Source organism: Elephantulus edwardii, unplaced genomic scaffold, assembly GCF_000299155.1.
Source record: "Elephantulus edwardii isolate Elephantulus edwardi_28Jun2011 unplaced genomic scaffold, EleEdw1.0 scaffold00053, whole genome shotgun sequence".
In the NCBI taxonomy this organism is placed as follows: domain Eukaryota; kingdom Metazoa; phylum Chordata; class Mammalia; order Macroscelidea; family Macroscelididae; genus Elephantulus; species Elephantulus edwardii.
This window is the reverse complement of record NW_006399803.1, coordinates 15,462,974-15,483,351: the sequence shown is the minus strand read 5'-3', so window position 1 is coordinate 15,483,351 and position 20,378 is coordinate 15,462,974. Positions and strand designations below refer to the sequence as shown.

General features: G+C 40.8%; 1 protein-coding gene across 1 annotated transcript in view; it reads right to left on the bottom strand.

The window, feature by feature from the left end:
- LOC102852614 (glycosyltransferase 54 domain-containing protein-like) overlaps positions 1-14,508 on the bottom strand; it is a 68,607-nt gene extending 54,099 nt beyond the window's left edge. The window contains exon 1 of the mRNA XM_006887045.1: positions 14,415-14,508. Coding sequence (XP_006887107.1) covers positions 14,415-14,508 — 94 coding nt within the window. The remainder of the gene's footprint in view (positions 1-14,414) is intronic.
- Between the last annotated feature and the right edge of the window lie 5,870 nt (positions 14,509-20,378).

The window sequence follows — 20,378 nt, the reverse complement described above, 5'->3', positions numbered from 1 at the left end:
TTGAACCCCAGCTCACTGGTAGACCTTGGCGTTTATGTGTAAAGAGGTTTGTATTTAAATACATGAGTCTCGCTAAGGAAATTAAGATTACTAGAGAGGAAAAAGGTCCAAAAATGAAATCCCTAGACATTCCAATTTTTAGGAAAATGAGAAAAAGCCACTTTGAAGGCAAAGGTGAATTAGCTTGTGAGGTGGGGGAAATGTAAATGCATGTTCTGGAAACAAGTGAAGTATTTTGTGAAAACAAGCGCCAACCAACAATACTGAATGTGAGAAGGAAGAAAAGGACTGAGGATTTGGCAATTCTGAAGGCACTGTCGGACTTTCCAAGTGTGGATTTTGTGGAGTGACGTCTATAAAACAGGAATTAGTATGAGTTCAAAAGAGAGCAATAGGAAAATAGTTGATGTTTGAGCAACTCTTTTTAGGAATTCTGCACGAGGAATGAAAATAGGGCCATAACTACAGCAGGGAGTGTAGTCAGGAGAATATTGTTTTCTTCTTCAAACTGAAAGAAGACCAAGCATAGATATAATCCAGGAAGGTGGGGGAAATTTGTGATATAGTTGAAAGTAGGCAGCAGGACATGAGATCTAGTATACAAGTGGAGGGGCTGGTTTTACCCAAAAGCACAAACAGCTGCAGCTGTAATAATAGGATAGGAGACAGAGAAAATAGGCACTTAGTCCAAAAGGTGGGTGGACTTGTAATAAAACTTTTGGAGGCAATGTTCTTCTTGCTTATATTTCTCAGAGAGAAAGGAAGCAGTCTGCTGAGAGTGAGGCTAGGGAGGAGTTGGAAATTTGAAAATAAAGAAGTATGAAATAATTGTCTAAGAAGGTAGAGAATGGGTAGGACAGTAAGATGATGTTAAAATACTAAGAGTCAGGGGAGCTCTGGTGGCCTAGTGGCAAGGAGCTGCAACTACAATCCCAGAGGCGAACGGTTCGAATCCACCAGATGCTCTGCCGGGGAAGGAGGGACAATCTCCTCCTGTACCAGTCAGATCTGATTTGACGGTACACGCACACAAAAATAATAAAATAAAATAAAAAAATACTAAGAGTCAATCTGAGGTCATGAATTCAAAGTGATATCAACAGCCTTGTGTTTATATTACTGTAACCACATTCAGTGCATCAAGACACAGATGCAGAGTAAAAAGAGAAGTGGATTTCAGCAGGACTGTGATTTAGAGTCAAAGGAACGATTATAATTATCTATAGATTTTAAACTGAGTAAGGAGGAACAAGGTAGTAGAAAAATCAATAAATTGCAGGCCCTGGTGTGTCAAAGGACTGCTGGAGTTGAGATAATAAAGCCTGTAATCTGGAAATGTGGAAAGTGGTCCTCAGTCTGGGATTCTTAATATGGCTATCATGACACCAACAGAGTTTCCAGCATTGACACGGGGAAAGTCCTTCAGTAAAGAGAGAGCCTTAAGTTTGCACAAGGAAATGGGGACTGTCATCTGATGTTGTCTGAGTAAATACTGGAAAGAACAGAGGGGAAATGACTTGGAAACAGCAAAGGTTTGGTACTCTGCCTTCAGAACAAATGAGTGATAACATGCATTACTGAGAAGCAATGGTTAAGAAATTCTACAATGAATTACAAATATAAAGGATCTCTTTAAAGAGCTAAAGAGCAGGGGTGTAATTTTGAGGACTAAAGTGTGCCTGACCCAGCCATGGTACTTTCAGTCACCTCATATGTGTATGAAAGTTAGACAGTGAGTTAGGAAGACCAAAGAAGAATTGATACCTTTCAATTGTGAAAAAGTAATGAGTTTGTCATGTTCTGCCAAAATAAACAGTCTTGGAAGAAGGGTAGACAGAATGCTCCTTGAAGGTTAAGCACAATGAGACTTAGTATCACATACTTTGGATACAATACCAGAAGACACACTTAGTAGAGGGTTAAGTAAAAAAAAGAGGAAGATCTTCAATAAGATGTGTTGACACGGTAGCTGCAACAATGGATTCAAGCACAGCCATAATTATGAGGATGGTGCAGTTGCAAGTATCATTTCTTTTTGTTATCCAGAGGATCACTAGGTGTTAGGAACAACTAGCAACAACTTAGAAGACAACAAAAGAATCAGTATTCTTAAGGATAGCCACATTTCCGTGACAGCAGGATGGTAAAGGAAACCTTTGAGAAGAGGTAGAAAAGACACAGGTATTTTTAGTAACCATGAGCACTAAACAGCACAGGAAAAAAAGGCTTTCAGGAGCAGGGAAGGGATGCGAGGTAGAACTGGAAACCCATGTGGAAATCAGATTGAGAAGAGGAGGAATGAGACTCAGAAATTTAAGTGCTTAAAGGCTATGATGATCTCCAGGAGAACTGGGGTAAGGATTGTGAAGCTTTGTCTCATATACATTGGGCATGTCGTTAGGAGGGGTTATTCCTTGGAAAAGGATATTAAGCTTGGAAAGGCAGAGGGTCAACTTAAGAGAGGAAGACCATTTACAAAACAGATTCACACAATGACTGAAGTAATGAGCTCATGTGTGCTGAAAATAGCAAAGCCTAGGGAAAATTTCAGGCAATTTTCATTGCTCCACTTTTGCATGCATATGAAACCATTGTAAAAAATTGATTAGACTAGGGGCACCTTAGTCATCAGAGTCGCATCTTGCTTTTGTAACTTAAAGAGGTCTTTTGATTACTAATCATTAAAGAACTATCAGTGCAAGTTCGTAGTCAATAATTACTGCTCACAGACTTTCTAATTGTTGTTGTTATGTGCTGTTGAGTCGTCTGTGAATCAAAGTGACCCTATGTACAACAGCCCTAAACCCTGCTCTGTCCTGTGCCAATCTCATTATCTCTAACACACTGACCCCCATTACCCCAGTCACTGAGTCAATCCATCTCACAGAGGGTCTTCCTCTCTCACACTATCCCTCCACCCTCCCAAGAATGACATCCCTCTCCAAGGACTGGTCTCTCCTTGTAACAAGTCCAAAGTATGTCAAACAAAGCCTCAGAACCCTTGCTTCCAAGGAGCAACCTGGTCTCACCCTCTCTAAGATGAACCTGTTTGTTCTCTTAGCAGTCCATAGTATATTCAATACTCTTCTCCAGCACCACAGCTCAAAGGTATCAGTTCTCCTTCTATCGACCCTAGTCATTGTCCAACTCCCTGTTGCATAGCAAGTGATTGCAAAGACTATGGCTTGGATCAGGCAAACTTTAGTCTCCAGACTGACATTTTTGCTCTTGAGTACTTTGAAGATATCTCTCATGGTTGACTTTCCCTATGCAATTCATCTTTTAATTTCCTAACTGCTGGTACCAAGACTGTTGATTGTGGAGCCAGTCTCAGTCTCTTCTCCATCTATCATGATGCTGCCAATAGTCCCAGCGGTGAGAATCTTTGTTTTCTTGATATTGAGCCTCAATCCATATTGAAGGCTGCAGTCTTTGACCTTCTGCAGCTATTTCCTTGTCCCCACACTTGAACAAGAATAGCTTAGAGACCCTAGAAAACCCAAGGGAGCTGAGATTCAGTTTGAAGATTTGAAAAATCACAACAAAAATAGTAGAGAGAAAGAGAGAAGGTAAACTGTACTTTTTAAGCACTCTCCATGATTCTATCTTCTCTTTTAACCTTTTTCTTTTTTTCCCCTTTGTCTCTTTTCCATGCAGTTACTACAGTAAAGCAAGGCTTGGATGATGTTAAAATCTAACTGAAGCCTCCAGAACTTGAAGAATCCAGCAAATATTAATAGTTATCCCTCAACATTTGTTCTCGCCTTTAGAAGAATGGAATTTTCAATTGAACACTTGGCAATCCAGCTAAAGACTTCATTTTCTCAGAGCTTCTTGCCTTTGACATGGCTTTGTGATTATGTTTCATCCAATGTAATGTAAGCAGACGATGTATTTAACTTCTGAGTCTGGTTCTTATAGGGAAGAGTGTATCTTTTCTGTCATCTTTTACCTCTCTCTGAGAGAAAGTAGACATGGTGATGGTGATTTATCCTGGATCAAAGGCAGTGTCCTTTGCAGAACAAAATTAAAGGAATCTGAGAAGTTATGGAAGAGAATTTCTACACTAGTAATGAGTTCACTTAACTATTGCTATGTTGGTGTTGTTAGGTAGCATGGTATCAAGTCAAGTATGACTCATAGTGACCTATGAACAATAGATCTGAACCCTGTCATATCTTGTGCCAACCTCACTCACCATATTTGACATACTCGAGCACATTGCTTCAGTCACTGGTTGAGGGTCTTCTTCTCCTTCGACCCTTCTTGAAAGAATAGCCTCTCCTAGGAGCATGCCCAAAGTATGCTTCACCATTCTTGCCTCCAAGGGGCACTCTAGTTGCACCTTCTCTAAGACACATCTGTTTGTTCTTTTGGTAGTCCATGAGATATTCCATACTCTATTCCAACAGTACAGTCCAAAGGCATCAATTTTATTTATGTCATCCTTACTCATTGTTCGGCTCTTAGCAGTATAGTAAGTGATTGGAAAAGACCCTGATCTTAATCAGGTGCACCTTAGCCTTCAAGCTAACATCTGAAACCTAAACCATTGTGATAGCACTTACCAGTGCATATACATTTGTATCATAACTGATAGAACGCTGCTATCTGTGATAGTCAAGATGTGATGTTTCTCTCATGTGATTTAGAAAAAAAGAAGACACAAAGCAACCTTTGTTTATTTAAAGTATTTAAATAAAATATTTAAGCTCTTGATTAGAGAAGCAATATGTATATTAAAAATTAAGAAAATAAAATTGGATAAAGTGCCTGGCATCCAGTAGGTACTCCTACTTAACTACTAGTTGAAAAATAAAGAAAAAATATTAAGAAGTGAGCTGACTTGTTGATATAGGAACTGATTAAGGTGTTTAACTGGGTCATGCGTGAATCAAAAAGGTGGGTGGTGGTGTTTGTGGTTGGTGGTTATTTGATGGTGGTGGTTCTTGGTTAGTAATGGGTGGCACTGAGTGGTGGTTTGTGGTGGGTGGTAGTGAGTAGTGGTTGGTGGCTGGTTGTAGGTAGTACGGGGTAGTCCTAGGTGATGGGTAGAACTGGTTAGTGGTCATTGGTGGTGGGTAATAATGGGTAGTACTGGGTAGTGGGTAGTGGTAGTTGGTGGTGGGTGATGGTGGGTGGAACTGGGTGGTACTGGGTTGTGCATGGTAATGGATGGTGAGTGGTGGGTGGTAGTGGGTGGTACTGAGTGGTGGGTTGTGATGGGTGGTGGGTGGTGGTGGGAGGTAGTAGGTGGTATTGGGTGGGGAAGGTGGGTAGTGGGTGGTCATGGCTGGTACTGGGTGGTTGCTGGTACTGAGTGGTACTAGATGGGTGAGTGGTGGTGAATAATAGTAAGTGATGGTTGGTGATGGGTGGTGATTGGTCATAGATGGTAGTGGGTGGTACTGAGTGGTGTTTGGTGGTGGTTGGTGGATGATAGTGGTTGGTGATTTGTGATGAGTGGTGGTTGGTTATTGGCAGTTGGTGGTGATTGATGGTGGGTGGTAGTTGGTACTAGGTGATAGTGGGTGGTGGGCTGGTGATGGGTGGTGATTGGTGACTGGTGGTGGATGATAGTGGGTGGTGGCTGGTTGTTTTTTATTGTTGGTTGTTATTTGCCCTTGAATTGGAACTGACTCATAGCTGACCCTACAGTGGGTTTTCAAATTGCTTGAAAGGAGTTTGCCCATTCTTTCCCCATATGGAAGCTTTGTGGATTCAAACCACACCCCTTAGAGATTGCAGCACAGTATTTTACCACTAGGCTAACAGAGCTTATTTAGATGATTCTTAAATTAGGTCATACTTGAATCAAAAAAGGTGTGCTATCCTAAATTCTGTAAAATTCTGTAAAAAAACTCAAACCCATTTCCATCAAGTTGATTCCAACACTATTTAAAGATGTGTACCAACTTTAGACAGGAGAATATTTCCATCAGTATAACTCTATTATATTAGGGCTCTTTGGGTAATATACTCTCTGCAAAATGGATTACGTGTTCAGAGTTGACGTATCACAGGTGATGCAACAGATCTGCGCTTCTACAACATAACTCATTCCCCAAGGGATCAATTCGGTAAACATGGAAAACGTTTTCTCTAGAGGAAGCAGTATTTACAGAAACAACCATACCAAAATATTTAAGGATAAAATCTCTAACTTTGGATCTGCTTCTTATACATTCTTATCTAATAATTTAACAAAAGTATATTTAAAATACTTATGTAGATATTGTTCTTGCTGTTAGGTGCTGTTGAACAGTTCCAGCTCATAGTGATCTCCATGCACAACAGAAGGAAAAACTATCTGGTCCTCCACCCTCCTCACAATGTTTGCTAAGCTTGCGTCCATTGATGTAGTCACTGTGCTAATTCACACAAGGAATTAATATCTCTTTATTACTTCTATAGCCACTAAGGTATTATTGTAAGGATAAAATTAAATATAACACCATTTTACAAGGTTTGACATAAACAACAAATAGACATTCTGAATCAATTTACTGTCTTTGTGTAAACCAACTCCCCACTTTGCATGTCCTCTAGAAATTAAACTTTGTGGCACAGAGACTAATACTGAGCTCCTTTGTTTCTCAAGAAAACCAATCAGCTGCTCACTCACAACTTGACTGCAGTGATTCTGTCTTAGGAGAAGTGGTGGTGCATCATACAAGAACAGACACACCTCTTCTAACCTCTTCTGCCTGCACAGCTTTAACCAGCCCCAGAATCTGGGGGTTCATGGAATGCTTAAGGAGCTCCGGTGGTGCAATGGTTGCGTTCTCAGCTGCTAACTGAAAATTGATAGTTCAAACTCCCTTAGGAGCTTTGCAGAAGACGAAAAAGCTAGAAGAGACACAAGAAATGAAGAGTGACTCTCCCCCAGAGCCTTTGTAGGTTGCTTCTTCCAGGTTCCAGCAGTCCTGGCAATGCCTTAGTTAGTGATAGCATAATTCCAATCTGTGCCTCCTTCTTCCCATGCCTGTTTATCCCTCTATTTCTCTTTTCCTGTGTCTTTCCTATAAGAACACCAGTCATACAGGATTAAGGACCCATCTCACTATCATATAACTTTATCTGAACTATTACATCAATAATAGCCCTATTTCCAAATAAAACCTTTTTTTTTAGGTTCTAGGAAGGACACAAATTTTGAAGGGACACTATGCAACCATTTACACTCTCAGTCCACCATCCCTTCAGCCCTAGATAATCTAATATTCTTCATGTCTTTATAGGTTTGTCTTCTCTGTAAGTTTAATATAAATAAGATCTATTTTCACTTAGTATGATGTTCTCAAGGTTCATCCACATTATAGCATGTGTCAATGAATCTTGGTGATGTAGTGTTTAAAACACTCATTTGCTAATCCAAAGGTTGCCAGTTCAAATATATCAGCCATTCAATGGTAGAGAAGTGAGGATGTCTGCTTCCATAAAGATCTGCATACTTCAAAACGCTCTGAGACACTTTACCACAGAGTCTCTAAGAATTAGAACTGACCCTACACACCCATGTTTATTGCGGCTTTGTTCACAATAGCAAGGAGATGGAAACAACCCAAGTGCCCATCAACAAATGAATGGATAGAGAAGCTGTGGTATATTCACACAATGAAATAATATACAGCACTGAAAAACAAGGAACTCATGCAATATCATTCAAAATGGGTGACCCTGGAGGACATTATGCTGAGTGAAATATCTCATTCACAAAAGGACAAATACTGAATGGTGCCACTGTTGTAGAATGGGACTGACATCAGGGTTGGGGTAAGACAGAGAAAAACTGGATAAATTATGTATACTGCATTGAAACAGATGAGGGAGAGAATAATTTAAAAGTGATATATAATAGGGTATTATGGTTATCACAAGAGTCCAGAATTAAAGTTGCATAGTGGAGCGTACTTGGGGGGGGGGGCTGTGCAAGGGGATTGTATCCCAATGAAAGAATTTTTCTTTTTCTTTTCAAGGAGAGGAGTGAACTGGGGGAGAGGGCTGGGCAGGGAGAAAAGTGCAACAATGAATGAATGGAAATCCAAATTCTCTGTTCATTAAAATTAATAAATTTTTTTAAAAAAGAATTAGAACTGACTCAGGAATAGGTGGATAGCTTATGTTAGTGTTTTATTTTTATTGTTGAATAGCATTCCATTATTTGGGCATGATGCCAGGAGGGACCAGTCCTTGGAGAAGAACATTATGCTTGCAAGAGTGGAGGGTTAGTGCAGGAGAGGAAGACACTGGATGAGATAGACAAGTAACTGCATTTTGTACCTTTCAACCATTAATGAGTATTTGGGTTATTTATCACCAGAAGGATCTTTAGTGGCCTAGTGGCAAGAAGCTTATCTGCAATCCACTAGAAGACAAGCGGTTTCAATCTACCGGCTGCTCCGTGGGAGAAAGATTGGCAATATCCTACCATGTGAATAACTGCCTCTGGTTGGTTCTGACTTAATGATACAAAGCATCTCTTGGTGATTACAAAGAATGCTACTACTATAAACAATTATGTGAACAGTTTTGTATGGACATTTACTTTAGTTTCTCTTGGAGATATAACTGCTGGGTCATATTACAAAGCCCTGGTTTGTAAACCATTGTGTGCCATGGTTGAAACATTTGACTACTAGCCAAATTGGGTCAGCCATTTGATGTTACTAGGAGGTCTTTTTTTAAAAAAAAAAATTACATTAGTTTACTTACAAAATTCTAACACATTGTTTTAGAGAACTAATTCTTCCAACTTCCCTCACTCCACCCATCAAATTGTACAACCCCATGATTAATCCCCCCTCTCCCTGCACATCCTTATCCCTTTGCTTCCACCATTTCCCACCCCTCTTGGATTCTTATACTCCTTCTACAATAATGATTTCATACAGTATTTGTCCTTGTGGGACTGAGTTAGTTCACTCAGCAAAATGCTCTCAAGTCCTGCTCCTGTATGCTGCATGGTATTCCACTGTGTGAATGTACCATAATTTCTCAAACCATTCATTTATGGTTGGATATTTGGGCTGTTTCCATGCTCTTGCGATGGTGAATAATGCAGCTATGAAAATTGGTGTACAAATCTCAGTTTGCGCCTCAGTTCTCATTTTCTCTGGGTATATTCCAAATAGTGGAATAGCTGGGTCCTATGGAATTTCTATGTTCAGCTTTTTGAAGAAGCACCAAAATGCCTTCCAGAATGGTTGCACCATTTTACAGTCCCACCAACAATATGAGTTCCTTTCTCACCACATCCTCTCCAACATTTATTATTTGCTGTCTTGTTAAACTTTGCCACTGTTACTGGAGTGAGATGATACCTCATTGTAATTTTGACTTGTATCTCTCTTATTTGGAGCATTTCTTCATGTGTCTGTTCACCATTCTAATATCTTTCTCTGTGAAAATTCTTTCCTTATCATTTGCCCATTTTGTAATTGGGTTATCAGTCTTTTTCTTGCGGAGGCCAAGGAATAATCTGTAAACTTTTGTTATAAGACTCTTGTCTGAGATGGTATTACCAAATGATTGTTCCTAATCTGTAGATTTTCTTTTCACCCTGTCAGAAAAAAGTTTTTTATATACACATGGTTTTAATCTCTAGAAGGTACACTGTATCAATTTTATCCTCTTCAGATTGTACATTTCTGGTTGTATTTGGCAGTTTCTTTATACCTGGGACTAGCGCTTCAAAGCTTGATACCAGTTTGTCTCTTATGAACATTATGGTTTTGAGCTTTACTCCCAAGTCTCTGGTCCACCTTGAGTTGATTTTTGTATATGGTGTGAGATGTGGATCCTGTTTCAGCTTTCTGCAGGTGGAAATCCAATTTGCCAGTACCATTTGTTGAAGAGGTTATCATTCCCCCATTTGATAGCTTTGATTTCCTTGTCAAATATTAGTTGACAATAGATAGCTGGGCCTATTTATGAGTTCTAAGTTCTGTTCCATTTGTCTATATGCCTGTAATTGTACCAGTACCATGCTGTTTTGGTTAATACTGCTTGCTGTGTAGTAGGTTTTGAGGTGAGGGAGTGCTATGCCTCCAACCTCATTTTTGTTTCTCAGAAGTGTTTTGCTTATTCAGAGTCTCTTGCCTCTCCAAATAAATTTGATAATTTCCCTTTCAGTCTCATTGAAAAATGAATTTGGTATCTGGATTGGAATTGCACTACTGATCATGTAGATTGCTTTTGGTAGGATTGTCGTTTTCACCATATTGAGTCTTCCTATCTGTGAACAGGGCACATTTTCCACCAAGAGATCTTTGGGAGAAAGAGCTACAGCTTTAAAACCCTATGGGGCAGTTTTACTCTATTCTAAAGTGGCTGACTCTGAGAAGAATGGGAATCCCAGAACATTTAATCGTGCTAATGCGAAACCTATACTTGGACCAAGAGGCAGTTGTCAGAACAGAGCGGGGTAACACTGCATGGTTCAAAATTGGGAAGGGTGTACGCCAGGGATGTGTCCTATCTCCATACCTTTTCAACATGTATGCAGAGCAGATTATCTGAGAGGCTGGGCTCTATGAGGAGAAGCGTGGCGTCAGGATTGGTGGAAGATCTATTAACAATCTGTGTTATGCAGATGATGCAACCCTGCTTACTGAAACTGAGGAGAACCTCATGCACTTGCTGCAGAGGGTCAAGGACTGCAGCCTTCAGTATGGACTGAGGCTCAATGTCAAGAAGACAAAGATTCTCACCACTGGACCAATTGGCAGCGTAGGATGGATGGCGAAGAGATTGAGATTGTTCACAGCTTCAGTTTGCTTGGCTCCACGGTCAACACTCTTGGCACCAGCAGCCAGGAAATTAAAAAAAAATGTATTGCGATGGGAAAGTCTGTTGTTAGGGACCTCTCTAAAGTACTCAAGGACAACGGTGCCTCTCTGGAGACTAAGGTGTGCCTGATACAAGCCATGGTCTTTGCAATCACTTGGACAATGACTAGGGAGGACAGAAGGAGAATTGATGCCTTTTAGCTGTGGTGCTGGAGAAGAGTATTGAATGTACCATGGACTGCCAGGAAAACAAACAGATTCAGCCTGGAGAGGGTTAAACCAGGCTGCTCCTTGGAGGCAAGGATACTTTGGGCATGTTGCAAAGAGGGACAGATCCTTGGTGAGCGACATCATGCTTGGGAGGGTGGAGGGTCGGCGCAAGAGGGGCAGACCCTCTATGAGATGGATTGATTCAGTGACTGGGGTAATCGGGATATGTGTGTCAGAGGAAGAGCAATTGGCACAGGATAGATAGAGCAGGGTTTAGGGCTGTTGTACATAGGGTCACTATGAGTCATAAATGACTCGACGGCACATAACAACAACAACAACAAAGGGTGGCTGTAAGTCAGAGTGCACTCAATGGCAATAGGTTATGAGAGTTTACATTTAGTCATTTAAAAAATTGTCAAGCTGTCTCCCAAAGTGGCTTCACCACTTTGCTCACAAGCAGTATTATAAAGTTTCCAATTTCTCCATATCATCATTACCATGTATTACAGTCTCCTGAAGTACAGCCATAAGAGAGGAAGGCAGCTCTGGTGGCCTAGTCTGAAGGGAATTGTGCAGCTAGCCTAAAGGCTATGATTTTGACCTGTGGTGTTGGTGAAGAAAAGTGAATATACCATGGACTGTCAAAGAAACAAATTTGTCTTGGGAAAAGTGCAGGCAGGATGCTTCTTAGAGGCAAGGATGGTGAGAAATCATCTCACATACTTGGAGCATTTTAACAGAGGGGACCAATTCCTGGAGAAGAATATCATCTTTGGTACAGCAGAAGGTCATTAAAGAGAATAAGACTCTCAACAAGATGAACTGACATAAGAATGGTCTCAAGCAGAGCAGTGACCGTGAATCTGGCACAGGACTGGGCTATATTTTCCTTTTGTTGCACATACCAACTCGATAACACCCAATAACATCACAACTATAGCTACTTCTGCAGAAAGATTTCATTTTGTACCCCCACCCCATTCTCTGCAAATATATTGCTCTCTGAGCTTTCAGCATTTCAGTGAATTGAAATGTCATTTCTTTATTTAAACAAGTGGTTCTCAAATCACAGACACACACACACACCCCGAAGGGGCTATTTGTCAACCCCTCGGGATATGTTTTATTGTTCCACATTTAGGGTTAAGAGCATATAATTAAGGTGCTCAAATGGCTCAATGTGTACCTGTTAGGTTGCTAACTAAGAGGTCAGTGTTTCAAATCTACCAACCATTCATATGGCAAAAAATGAGCCATCTCTTTCTGTGAAGATATATAACTTAGAAAATCTGATATATAACTTAGGAGGATGGTTATTTGTCTAAGTCAACTAAATCTAAATCAAAGGCGCTAAGTGTGCTGTTGGCATCTATTGAGGAACTCTATCACGGATGCTAAGCATCTTATAATAATATATAGGACACTCAAGAGACCAAGGTGTCCCTGATATAGGCCACGGTTTTTACATTTACTTGCTATGCGTCAGAGAGCTGGACAATGATCAAAGAATAATTGATGCCTTTGAGTTGTGGTGCTGGAGAAGAATATTGAATATACATATCATGGACCACCAAGAGAATTAACTGGTTTGTCCTGGAGAGGGGAAAACTAAGCTGATCCTTGAAGACAAGGATTTTGAAACTGTGTCTCACATATTTTAGGCATGTTGCCAGGAGGGACCAGTCTTTAGAGAAGGACACCATGCTTAGAAAGGTGGAGGGATAGCACAGGAGGGGAAAACGTCTAGTGAGATGGATTGAAATGGTAACTGGGGTAAAGAGGGTAGAGATGTGTCAGAGACAGTGAGATTGGCTCAGGATAGAGCTGAGTTCCGAACTGTTATGCATAGGGTCGCTATGAGTCAGAGTCAACTAGGCCCACATTAAAAAACAACATTGTAACAAAGAATTATCTGGCACAAAATGCTAAAATTTATGCCCTTAAGAAACTCCTTTCTTTCAAATCACAAACTTTTTGAGCATTATGTGATTATTCTTCTCTCTCTACCTCCACTTTCTTTTTTTTCTTTTACCCTCCTAAATTCCTTCCAGTTATTCTCATTTCTATTAATCCTTAAATGTTACATCCTCCTGCCTTCTGCACTCTATCCTTGAGTGGAAGTGACCATTTATATTCTATGTCATTGGTTATTCTAGAAAGTGAGCTCCACCCTATTGATGCTGGTCACCTTCGAGACTTCTCTGTTATATGAAAATTGAGGCACAGGAGTGAGTCTTATGATTCCAAGAGTGGCTAAAAGTCCTAGTCTTAGGAGTTCAACCAGCTTTTTGGCCATTTTTATGGTTTTCGTTTGTTTGTTTTGTCCCACTTTTTACACCCCCTCTTTCCAGGACCTTCTACTGTTATCTCTAGAGTTATTGTATCTCTACTGTTGTGTTCATCAACTTAATCTGGTCTCAGGGTGGTTAGTGGAAGCTAAGGTTTGAGGGGTCCTTTGAGTAATTTTTTCCCCTCTTCTTCGTTCTGGACAGGAAGAGACCAACAGTTGCAGCTTACATGGCTGCTTGAAAGTTTTTAAGAACCTAGGCATCACTCACCAACAGAGAATGAAGAACATTGTCTTCTTGGACTATGTTATGTCAACCAACTGTCAAGTTTCCCGAGTGCCCTAAAAGCTTCTATCAACTTTTACAGAAGCCCACTGTTAGAGCTTCGCTTGAGAATCACTGGCAGGGTTGGATCCCCAGTCCTTCTCCATTGGCAGAGCTTGACTGGCGACCTTTAGGTTAGCGGGTTTAATAGCTATGCAGACAGAGCTCCTGTGTAGACACCAAGACAACTCTACAGACAGAAATCAAAAGGCAGATGTGCTTCAAAGTGGTACTTAAGACAGGGAGCACGGTCGATTTGAGAAATTTAGAGTGCTAAGTCTGAGCTCTAAATTGTCTTCCTGAGTCCACCTTGTTTTTTCAACTTTACAAAATTACTTAAGGGACCTTGAGGGCGTTTCTCTCTAATAGAACTAAGAGCGGAAAAACAAGAAAGATGAGTTCCTGAAGTTCCTGAAGGCAGATATTCAGACGTTTCTGGAAAGAATGGAGAGGATTAAAGGGGAGAAGCAGGAAAGTTGAGGCATAGTTTGGGCCCCCTGGAGCCTTAGAAAGGGAAAGGGAGAACACACACAGAAGGCTGCTTGAGGATGAGGAGGCGGAGGACGCCCTCTCCACCCGCCCTGGTGGGATCCGTTAATGAGCGCGCGCCCTCAAGCTCTCGGAGAAGCCTGTGGTCAGGTTTCCGCTTAACCGTCACTGCACAGTGAATGGTGACAACCGTCCAGCAACTATGCGGCTCACAGCCAGCTTTTCTGTCGTCCCTATCTCTTGACCAGCCCTCCCCACGACTCTCCCAGAACCCTGAGCCTGGGAGGTGGTCAGCCCCCCCTCTGCTTACTGGTTTGACTCAGCTTGGAGATGCAGAAGCAGGAGAAGGTGAACAGCAAGACCGCAACAAGCGCCATCAGCAAATTGAGTTGCTTGCTCTTCATGGCTGGAGTCTGGCGCAGGAGCAAGCGGAGCTGAGGACCGAAGTGTGAGCCCCTGAGCCCCTGGGCGTGTGCTCTTGCAAGGCTTGCCCCACGCTAACAGCACGCAAGCACCGCACCCTCCGACTGAGAACCCCCTCTGCGCAGAACGTCTGCAGCCCCTGCATTCTGTCCTACGGTTCAGCGGCCAATTCATAGGGCTGCAGGTAGTAAAAAGTGATCTATTTGGAGGGAAAAGCCACAAGCACTCATGGCTGTCCAGTGGGAATTGACTCAGAGCTGACTCTCCAGCAGATTTCCGAGGTTGTAAATTACATGGGAGGAAAGTGCTCATCGAATTTATCCACAGAGCTCCCTGGTGGATTTCAACTTCCAGGCCGGCATAGCTTTTGGTTCAGCCGTGCAAATCCGTGTCGGCTAGGCCACCAGAACTCCCTCTGTATTAGTGGATCCCTTTTGTGCCAGACTCTGCACTAATGCTTCTATAGTATCTTATTTAGTCCTTACAACTTCCGTATGAGGTAGATGCTTTTATTGTTTTTCCTTGTGTAAATGAAGAGCCCAGCTACAATGAAATCCAGAAATTTGGTAAGGCCACAAAAATAGGAGTCGTTCCTCCACAAACGTCTGTAGATAAAGTGTTTCTGAAGATGGTTTCCAATGTTATACTTGGAGATTATTAGCCTTAATTGTCACTAACAAATGACCATTTGACCTCAAGCTATCATCTATATTTTTGTGGAGAAGGTGGCCAACTTCCAACTTTCAACTCAATTTACATATCTTTTTTTAAAAATTGATTGGTTCCCCCCCCCCCCATAAATGGAGAAAATAAATGAGTAGAGGTTTTGGTGAAGGAAAGGAAAACCAATGTATAGTGAGTTGCAGCCCAAGGAACTGTAGTTAGGCTTTAACTGTAGCTTTGGTCTAAGTATCAACTTGCCATAACTCTCCTCAAGGCTGGGAAACAGTAGGAGAACATCAACAGGGTTGATAAATTGAACTGTGGGTTTTCTATCTGGTTCCTCCACTTTGCTACTCAAACAAAACCACTGTCATTGAGTCAATCAATTCTAACTCATGGTGACCCTCTGTCAGATTTCCAAGGTCAGGCATCTTTACCAGAGGATACTACCCATCTTTGTCCCAGTCAGTAATTGGTGGATTCGAACCACTCACCTTTCAGTTGGGTCACCAGAGCTCTCTTGCTAGTTCTTATTTGTGACTCTCCAGCAGCTCCTCTATGATTTGCTGCCTCTGAAAATCTGCCAGAGGGTCAGCTATGAGTCAGTTTCCTCTCGACAATGCACGACAAGAGCAGAATATGATTCTAAAATTTCAGCTTCAAGCCTGCAATGACTGGGGCTGCTTTCTGGCCCTTGGGATAGGAGAGATATTTGAACATGATGCTCTGTGCCACAAATGAAAGACTAAGTCTTTTCAGGTGAGTGGAAAAAGCTGAGGGACGTGAAGGAGGCTAGGTAGATGTGGGGGTGCTGTGAAGAACGGAATGCGCCTTGGAACCCCACTGATCCTGCACACTGCATATAGAGATCTTCAAAATCACTGGGGTGAAATAATCAACAAAAGAAAAGCTGCTTTCCCTTAAAAAACAACAACAACAAAACAAAACAAAAAACCAGCAAACAAACCACACACCAAAAACACAAAACCCTAAAGAAGTAAAATCCACCTTATAGAACCAAGGATAGTTATATAATCTGATTTGGCTGAAAGGATGTTAAATGAGGCATTTTTGTATTTCATGTAATCTTGAGTTCTAGTTTCACATTTTAATTGCCTATTGAAGACTTCAAACACAAGATGCCTGAACTTTCTCCTCAAGTCTGTTATCTTTCCAGCACCTCAGTTCAACCAATAGTTCATCTGATCAGTCTAACCTTTTTTCATTCTATCCTACAATTTTAAAAATCTTTACTTTCCTTCTCTGAAACGTTTCCTTTCCAGACTTTTATCGGTGTTGCTGTCTCCTACGCCTCCACCCAGCTCACTGCATTGCTATCCATACTAATCTCACCGCCTGTCATCTCCGCAGTCCACTTGTCACACCAGTACCAGACAATCTTCCTCCTTCATCACTGTCAGCTGTCTCTCTCCTGTGATAAACTCTACTCTTCCTAGGAGATGAAGCTCTACTCCATCAGGCATCTCTCCTTTTTTCAAGACTATCTTCCAATACTTGCTTACATGCATGTCTCTGAGCCCTATCAGACTCTTCTTCCTTCTATCTTGAACATGTCATCTTCACACCTACATTCTGTGGTTTTCTTCTTGCTATCTACCTTCTGCCTCTCCTCCCTGCACATTAAAATCTTTCCATGTCTTAAGGTCTTGGTCAAGTTGATCTGTTTCTGGAGTCAAACTCTGGATACTGCAGACAACTCTTGCTTCTCAGTCTCTGAATTTGTTTGTTTACAAGATCTCTACTTTTCATGTTGATACATATTTTTCTGTATGTAGAAGGGGCCTATATGAAACTGAGTTATCCCTAAGTTTGAGACAGAAATTTATTCAAAGCAGACTTAATGGTTGGTAAATGTTTTGAGAACTTCACTTACACATGCTAATGTCTGAGAAGGAATATTTGACATGGACAGATGCCTGTAAAAAGAGCACCCTTTATGCCTGTCACGTGGGAGAGAGATGCTAGGTGTGAGCAGAGGCTGCAGGGACTGTTTCATATCAAAGAGGGAAAGATTGAGATGAAAAACCTAATCACTCAAAATAAATGACAAATGAGCTTACAAACATAAATTATGAGTGAGATTAGTTCAACAAGTGAGAACATCACCATCACCATCTACATAAACAGTGAGGTTTTCTCCTTTTTAAAAAATGGAATTGCTTACAAAGTTGGTATATATTGTGTTTGACACTATGCTTCACCCACATTGTATTTCATACAATCATTCTCATGCATTATATATTCTATTCTATAAAAATAAGCACCATTGAGCCTTGCCCATCATGACCTTGTCTTTTCACCCGGATCCTTCCATTTCCTTTCCCTCTCTCCCTCCATGCAGTTATGTGCTGCTAAGTCATAAGTGACTCATAGCTGACCCTGCAGCAGGCTATCGGAGGCTGTAAATCACACAGAAAGAGACTCACCATCTTTCTTCTGCAGAGCAGCTAGTGGATTTGAATCATGTGCACAGCTGCTTACCTTACGTAAGTGTACATACATGTGGAGTTAAAAGAGGACTGTGACCAAGTGGATGAGCAAAGACATGTTTAACTAATAAACAGAGTCTTTAGACCATTTAACCATTCTGACTCAGGAAATCCTACAGATGAACTGATAATGGCTTTGATAACAGGAACACACCTGCAAAGCCTAGAACAAAAGCCTTGTTAATGATACTCTGAGTAAACATTAGGAGCATGTCCCTTGCAAATCCACTGGTAACTGTTTATCCTAAGAGAATGCTTTTGAGAAAATGTTTTACTCCCTGCTCTATTTGCTACTATATGTTTTATGGCATACTGTTAATCATGTGAAGATTTTGCTTAAAAACTTAAAAGCTTAGCTGGTAGTTAATAAAGTCAATTAAAAGTCTTGAAATTTTTGTCCCTTGCTCCCCAACTATTTTGTGTCTATCTCTTATCAGGTCTCTCTGATCCCTCACTTTCTAACCTGTTGTAAAGTTGGACTCTATACATAAAGTTATACCTCTGTGTGTGTGTGTTTCTATAAACCTTTATATATGACGGTATATATAAACATACATATGTTACTGTCATTTATAAAGTCATCATCATCAGGGTAGGATCAACTCGTGACTGATCCTCTAGTAGGTTTTCAGAAGCTACAGATTACTTAGGAGGAGATTGTCCACCTTTTTTTTTGCAGAGCAGCTGATACATTCAAACCAACCATCTTTGTGTTGGTAACACACAAGCACGAGTGAGGACGCGCGCGCACACACACAAAAACCCATAAATATATAATTAAAAGACATGTTGCATTTGGGAAAAATCTGCTGTTAAAGACCTTTCCAGAGTGCTAACAAAGAAATATGTCAGTTTAAGGGAGCTTTGGTGGCCTAGTAGCAAGAAGCTGTGCTGCAATCCCAAAGCCATGCTGTTCAAAACCACCAGATGCTCCGCTGGAGAAGGAGGGGCAATCTTCTCCTGTACCAGTCAGATCCTATTCGATGCTACACACTCATCACTCATCATCATCATCAATAAAGATATATGTCAGTTTAAAGGCAGGTGAACCTGATCCAAGCCATGATATGTTCCATTGCTTCCTATGCATCTCATCTGAAAATTGGACATAACAAATAAGCATAACAGAGGAAGAATTAAAGGCTTTGAATTGTGGTGTTGGAGAAGAATAATGAATGTCTCATGGACAGCCAAGAGAACAGCAGATCTATCCTGGAAAACATGAAACAAGGATGATGACATTTTGTCCCTCATACATTGGGAATGTTGTCAGGAGGAGCTAATCCTTGGAAAAGAGAAATCATGCTGGGAAAGGAGGAGGTTCAAAGAAAGAGAGGAAAACCCTCAACAAGACAGATTGCCATAGTGACTAAAAATTGGCGCAAGCATATCAGAGATTGTGAGGATGGGGCAGAATAGGACTAAGTTAAGATTATTCGTAGAGTTACTGAGAGTCACAATTCAATGGCACCTGACTATAAACAATATTTATAAACATATATATCAATAGGTTTTTGTTGTTGAGTACTGTAGAGTCATAAGGAACCCATAGCTGACCCTCCAGAGGGTTTTCAGAGGCAGTTAATTGCACGGGAGGAGATTGTCCATCCTTCTCCCACAGAGTAGGTAGTGGCCTCGAACCACGTGCCTTTGGGATTGCAGCGCAGCTTCTTGCCCCTTGGCCACCAGAGCTTCCTATAAATAAATATATATAACTAAATATATTTACACAATGAATGACCTTCATTTGTGGATGTAGCAAGACTTAAAATGAGGGTAAATAGCTGCAAATATTCAATAATAATTGGAACATGAATGTAATGACCTAGGAAAATAGGAAGTTGTAAAAAACTAAATGGAACACATAAATGTAAGCATCCTAGGCAACAGAGAGTTGAGATGGGCTAATGTTGTCCACTTTTAATCAGGCAATCATACTCTGCCAGGAATGACAAATTGAAGAGAAATGGTCTTGCATTCATTATAAAAAACAAAATGAAACATTTTGGTATCTATCCTGAAGTACAATGCCCTATCCATACACATACAAGAAAGTCCTGTTAATATAACCATTATTCAAATATATGTACCAAACACTAAAGCCAGGGATGACCTTGGATGAGATGGATTGACTCAGTGACTGGAGTAACAGGGGGAGGGGTGTTGAAGACAATGAAATTGGCTCAAGCTAGAGCAGGTTTCAGAGATGTTGTACATAGTGTCACGATGAATTGCAAGTGACTCGATGACACATAACTTTTGTAGTCTGAAATTGACAAAATACACAATCAAGATGTATTAATTGGTGACTGGAATGCAAAAGTTTGAAACAAAGAAGGACTGGTAGCTGGAAAATACGCCTTATTTATAGTAATGAAGCTGTAGCTCAATTGTAGAATTTTGTAAACGGAATGTTTTTTTCAATGCAAATACTTGTTAAAAGAACAAAAGGTAACTTTATACATGAACTTCACCTGATGAATTACACGTGAATCTGATTTACTACATCTACAGAAAGAATGGATAAAGTCAATATCAGCAGCCAAAGTCAGACCATCAATTACTCATATGTAAGTTCAAATTGATTGCTTGTCTGTCAGATACTCCTCTAAATCTGAACATTCAGATTAAGACAGACTAGGAAGAAGGATTGGCCACCCACTTCTGAAATAGCAGGC